Below are 6,331 nucleotides of genomic sequence, written 5' to 3'. Positions count from 1 at the left end.
TTTTTTTTAATTTTCATGTTTGAGGGTGGCTATAGCTCAGCACGTTGCGGATTCTAATGATTTGAATATCTTTTTTCTCTCTCTCTCTCTCTCGCTCTCTCTCTCTCTCTCTTTGTTTCATTTAATAAATAATAGATTCAATTATGTAAAGTTCATTAACGTAATATTTACTCTTCCGGACTGTACCGTTTGTATGTAGCACGTGCTTGATGCTGTTTTATGTTGCGTGAATACGTGCGCACAGTAGCAACACTGCGGGCAGTAGAGTATACTGTTAGGCGTAAAATGGTGACCCACGCGCTTGTCATCCAACATTCAACATGCCTCTCTCTCTCTTTCTCTCTCTCTCGCACAGCCGGTTTCTACGACCTGTGGGCGCCAAACCACCACAATCGTTCGCATTTCACACTCACTCACATCCGCCAGCCGGATTGTTTGTTTGTTTGCTATACAGTAGGCGAGCAGTAGGAAGGTGTGTAGCGATGGTTCAATGTCAAAGTCAATTGGGTGTAGCCCAGTGATCGTTTGCTGAAACCCATCATCATTGTCCATTCTTACATTGGGCCTGTGTGTGGTTGAGAAATCTCGTGTCGATCACGCAAGTCGCTCGCGAGTTAATGGCGGGTTCACGATTACGGGTGAACGATACAGCATCCCGGAAAGTGGTATCGTAACTAGAACGTATGGTCATTTTAAAAGATTTGCGTAATAAATAATATTTACTGTCGCTCCACAAGCTACTCTTGTTGAGCTAGAAACTAATATGAAACAACTCTTAACGCATGCCAGTATTTGGACATCAGTTTTGCAGTCGTTTTAGATTTTGATTTCATATTATTTCAATACGAAACCAGTGGCATAATGTAAGAGAAACAAAGCGTGTGTCGCCTTACTGGCTTCTATTAGTTATAATATATTATCTCTGCACATACCATATACAAACTGTAAGCCATATTAATATCGGAAATCGACTCAACTCGAGTAGAATAGTACTTATAGAAGTATTAAAAATAATTCAAAACGTAGTCCATATGTCCATTCACTTCATCATCGTGCGCATCTCCAAGAGAGCACTCGCACGGCAGTAACAATCACAACGACAGCTTAGTCTGTCGTCGAACCGGTCGGGGAACGCACGCGCCAAAAGCTATCACCTCGAACCCTTCGCGAAGTCAAGACGCGTGCGCGAAAACCAGCAAGTCCCATTGCTTCCGTCCCATTCTGTTCCCCTTACATTGCATTACAGGCGCGTGGTCGTCCAAATCAGCAGTGCAGATGTCACGCGACCGCGGTTTTTGATTTCTAAACTTCACCGTTTTTCGCTACCGCTACCGAGACCTGATAAACAAACCCCGTATCGCTTTACTTTCGCGATTCTGCAATCAAGTTCCGTTAGCAGAGGTATCAACGTGTGTGTTTGTGTGTGTGTGTGTCCGTTGGCGAAGTGGAGATAGTTGTGCTGTGCGGTGTACACGAGCATAGTCGCGCTACGCATTGTTTTATCAGCCGGCACGGGGTGTGTGTTCCAGTGTCCAAACGCAGATATGAATGATACAAGCCAGAAGGAGGCTTACGTTCGGGACGTGCTGATACCGGGCATGGTGGCACGCGGACAACTTTCATTCACCGACCATCTTCCCGAGGGCGTTACAGTGCAGCTCAAATCTGTCGATGTTAAGCCGCTCGTCACGAACGGATTCATGCTGACGATACCGTTCGTGGTGACCGTCGTGCTGGAGCAGAACCCTCAGCACGGGGAAGATACCAAACCGGAAACACTTCATCTGATAGTGAAGGTATGCGGGGCGAGAAACGATCACTTTAAGATGCTTCAAGTTTGCGCACATTAGCAAACACATGTGCGAGTAATCAACAATTCTACCGCGGTGTCTAGCAAACAGTGACAAGGCAAGATTTTTTGCTGTGCGAACCGAGCGGCGCATCACATGGGCTTCACTGTCGACTTCATCTCGCCTTAAGTTTTGTCTGTCTAATCAAGCAATTTAAGTGGAGAATAAAAAAAGACATCTTTTTAAGTGTCTATCGCGGCACTACAAACGACGAGAGTCAGATAGGGAACACATCTTATTTTGGTCCAATCAAAGCCTAACAGTGAATGTGTTTTATTTACATTATAAAACAATGTTTTGGCGAGACCCTTCTTGCTGCCTTCCATTGATCGAACCACATATATCACTAAGCGCGATGATTGATTGCTTATGATCGATTGGGCTATATTTAACAACGCGAAATATTTTATCAGGCCTTGGTTCATTTCTGCGAAAAATATCGATTATCCTTCGGCAAACTTGTATCAATATCGTTCTCCGAATAATACAGAAAAACTTCATTTTAAAAATATACGGTTTCGGGAGTTTTCGCGGCAGCCCCTGGAGGAGAATCGTCGTGAGTTTCATTCATTAGTTAGAGAGTGTCCAAGCTTAACAAACACAGGATCGTGTTTCATCCAATATATCTCTCGTCAGGATTGTGCACAAACAATAACTGCCAGCTTGACATTAGTGTATGCTGCTAAGTTAATGTCTCGAAAGCAGCAATGTTTTTCGAGAAGGATGGCTTAATCTTATTTATACTTACATTAATTTAACTAAAGCTATCTTTTGCCTCAATTAATACATACTTAATAGACGGATTTGGTCTAAATTAACGTCATAAAACATACACAAGGAATCTCTTTCTCTTCCTGGCTTAACGACATTCTGGTTAGGCCTGCCATCTACTGGCTTACTTACCAGATCCTGCCGTGTGAAGACCTTCGCCGTTGTTGCATTACTATCGGCTCGGTATAGGAAGTAAAAAAGATACAAACAACTCTTACTCGTGGAAGTTCAATACAGTATTCAATTTGTTTGCCGATTCTTTATGCCCATATTTACCTAAAATGGCGGCGAAAAACGTAATTGTTCTATAAAACTCTTTAAAATATCTATACACGGTCTAAAGAAAAAAATATATTTCAATTACTATTCTTATGTTTCATAACATTTGCCTTTCTCGAATTGGTTTCATTCCCAGTTTAGATTCTCGACTTTGGGTATAGTAAGCTAATTTCGGAATAAAGTATTGTTTATTCTAACTCTAGCTAAAAGATAGATAAATCTTAGTCCTATAATATACCATGATAAAAGGACTTTTTCGGTCGAATGAAATTTGTTTTATCAACTTTAAAGCAATCCAGTGGAGAGCGAAGCAGTGCTTATAGCGACCTATTATCTATTCGAAGCCATTTTTTAAGCATAATTTGTCATTAGTCTCAAAAGAAGCCTCTGTCTCAGCAATTATTTCATCATTGGATCTCAATTTCTTTCGAACTAGCTTTTTTTTGCAGGTCTGGGAGAAGAAAATAGTCCATAGAGAATATAGAGAAGTTCATGGTCATATGTCGACACAAGTATTCAGCTTTATTGTAGTTTAAAAGCTTCAAACCACACCGGTTGTTGTTCTTGATCGATTGTGAACTCACGCGGCAATCATTTAGGGCAAAGCTTTTACATGTCCAAATAATCGCCAAAGCCAGTGCTTCTGCAATCTCCATCAATGTTGTTTTACGGTCATCCAAAACCATGAAACGATTGAAATTTATTTAAATTTCCTGGCGAAACAACCGCTTTCGGGCGACCACTGTGTTTTGCATCGGCTGTGTCGCTACGGCAAGCCATTGTTTGATTTGAACAGGAATTTTTCCCATCAAAAATCAATGATAGATCAGCCCACCACATCCGTTTTTATCCATACTTTGCACTACATCAGAAGTGTTTGAGTGGAGCACTCAAAACACTAGAATTTCTCGTCTCATCAATTCCCATTCATCAAATATATGTGTGTGTTTTAGGGTTGGTCAAAACTTACAAAAATTTGAATTAATTTTTTTGTGCCATTTTTTGTAGTTTTTCTTATTCAGCATAATTCATCACACAACAAAATGAACTACAAAACACACACTTTAAAGTTAACCATAGAATGTACGAACTATTTTACATATAATCAATCGTCAATTCAAAACCAGAATCAACATTTGTCAGGCAGTTCATATTAATTTGTTACGCCTACGAATATGAGAATCAATTTTATTGCCTTTGTTAATTGCAACAGTTTCTAACGTATGCAGCGTACTGTAAACTGTATATCAAACAATTGATTTTCCCACTAACCCGATGGTAACCTTTTACAAGGGAGATACTGTGCAATACTGTATGCCGACCATGTTCATCTTTATCCAATGATTGTTCACCACTAGATAACGCCCGACTGCAACGAGGAAATGTACGCGAGCTGTCAATTTGAGACACTTTTCGAGAATGAAATGGTCGCTTACACGGAAATCATACCCAGTCTCGGGAAAGCAGAGCGGTATCCAAGGTAAACAAAGTGGAGATAAATCTATTATCTGCTACGCAAACACCCGCACAGTGCGAACGTTACGAAGGCTAACCGTATTTGTTTTTTTTTTGCTTTTAATTTTCCCACACAGGTACCATCACTGCGAGCGGAAACCAATGGAAGCAGTAATGGTAATGAGTGATTTTTCCTTTTCCGGTTGGAAAATGGCACCGATGGTTGTCAACCTGCCGCTAGATTACATTATGCTCGCAGGTATACGTAGCGATTGGTGTACGATGCTCGGTGTTTTGTGTTTTGTTGGCCAATAACATTTCATCTCAATTTTGATTTTCCAACTCAATGCACCATTCCCATTCACCAGTAACGGAGCTGGGCCGCTTCCATGGTGAATGTTACGGCATGAAGGAGGCACGCCGGCCACAGTTTGACAGCATCATTGCGAAGTTTAAGGAATCTCGCTTTGCCGCCGACATATCGGACCTAACGTGGAAGGCGGTCATGACCGTTGCACCGAAGCGTGCGATCAAATCCCTCCGGGAGAGCCGGTTCCAGGGGCTGGTGCCGGACGCGTACCTGGAAAAGCTGGCCCACCTGTACGCGGATCCGTGGGAGCACGCGAAACGGAAGGTGCTGCCAAGGGAACCGCTGGCCGTCATTTGCCATGGTGATTACCTGCGCAACAACATGGCGTTCCGGTATGAAGATGCGAAGGTAAACAACAAGTCTAGCGGCGGAGGAGTGCACGGTTCCCCTCCCAGCTCAATCGAGACGGAACCGAACCGAATCCCCGAAACTAACAAGTGCGCATTGCCGCCATTTACCCGGCCCATTTCCTACTTTTCCTGAATGTTTTTTTTTTTTTTTTTTCCAGGATCCCGACAGACCCACGCAAGTGATGATGTTTGACTTTCAAACCCTACGCTACGCATCACCGATGATCGATTATACCGTCTTCCTTGCCAATTCAACCGGGTACGCCGAACGGGAGCACCATTTCGAGACCATTTTCCAAACCTATCACCGTGAGCTGGTACAAACGGTAGCGAGAATCGTCGGCGTGTCGGATCCGACCGAACTGCCACCGTACTTCAGGTGCTTCCAGCGTACCGGCGTATCAAACATTGGATACCCAATTTTTATTTTTTTTGTGCTTATCAATTTTCCTATTTGCTTTCATTTTGTAGCTACGACTCGTTTCATCGCGAGCTGGCCGAATACTATTCGTACGGCTTTAACATTGCGTCCTCGTTCCTGATGATACTGCACGAACCGATGGAGATATCGTTCACCGAGAACATCCTCACCGAGGAAGAGTCCGTGGCGGACGCGTGGACGCGGGGCGGTGAACCACTTAACCGGGAGCTGGCGGCGATGGTATACGAAATGTATCAGCTGCATCAAAAGTATGGGCTTGATCCGGTGTGATCCGGGGGTACGATAAGACAGATCCACAGAATGTTAACTTGAGCGTTTTCAAACGGGTTCTATTGTTTTAATTCACATCGAGCTGTGATTGAGCAGAAGTATGTGTGAGTAGATTCAGCGGTAAATGCAACTGTTTTAAATAAAAAAAAAATTATGAAATTATATTAGCATTAGCCAATATTAGGCAATATATGTCCTTTTCTCGTTCCTCTCTTCCCTGGAGGTTCAACTATTCAATTAATGGCTGCCCGCTGAGTCGTGGCTCCCAAGTACGCGACCTGGGGGTGAGACCAGATCGCAAACCTAGTCAATTCGTCTTATCGGACTCTTGGACTTCCGAAGACCCGGAATCCGAAGACTAACCTCAAGGTTCTCCGACCCTCGGTGCTTTAAAACGCTGTATATGTGGCCTTTTTCGACCGATACCTGAATATGCGAGTGTTGTATGGAGTCCTTCAGGCGCTGCCTCGACCGCCCGAGTTGAGAGTGTGCAAAAACATTTTTACTTGCATTGCGATTATCCGCACTCTTGGTCGCACCCTCG

General features: G+C 43.2%; 1 protein-coding gene across 1 annotated transcript; it reads left to right on the top strand.

Moving 5' to 3' along the window:
- Positions 1-1,495: 1,495 nt before the first annotated feature.
- On the top strand, positions 1,496-5,787 carry LOC126558059 (uncharacterized). Its single transcript, XM_050213997.1, has 6 exons — positions 1,496-1,796; positions 4,259-4,380; positions 4,493-4,614; positions 4,724-5,073; positions 5,234-5,454; positions 5,547-5,787. Exons 1-6 carry the CDS (start codon positions 1,545-1,547, stop codon positions 5,785-5,787), a joined length of 1,308 nt encoding a protein of 435 aa, XP_050069954.1. The 5' UTR covers positions 1,496-1,544.
- Positions 5,788-6,331: the final 544 nt, after the last annotated feature.

The sequence above is a fragment of the Anopheles maculipalpis genome, chromosome 2RL (genome assembly GCF_943734695.1).
Source record: "Anopheles maculipalpis chromosome 2RL, idAnoMacuDA_375_x, whole genome shotgun sequence".
Lineage (NCBI taxonomy): Eukaryota > Metazoa > Arthropoda > Insecta > Diptera > Culicidae > Anopheles > Anopheles maculipalpis.
The sequence above is the reverse complement of the archived record's forward strand: the minus strand, read 5'-3'. Positions and strand labels throughout refer to the sequence as shown.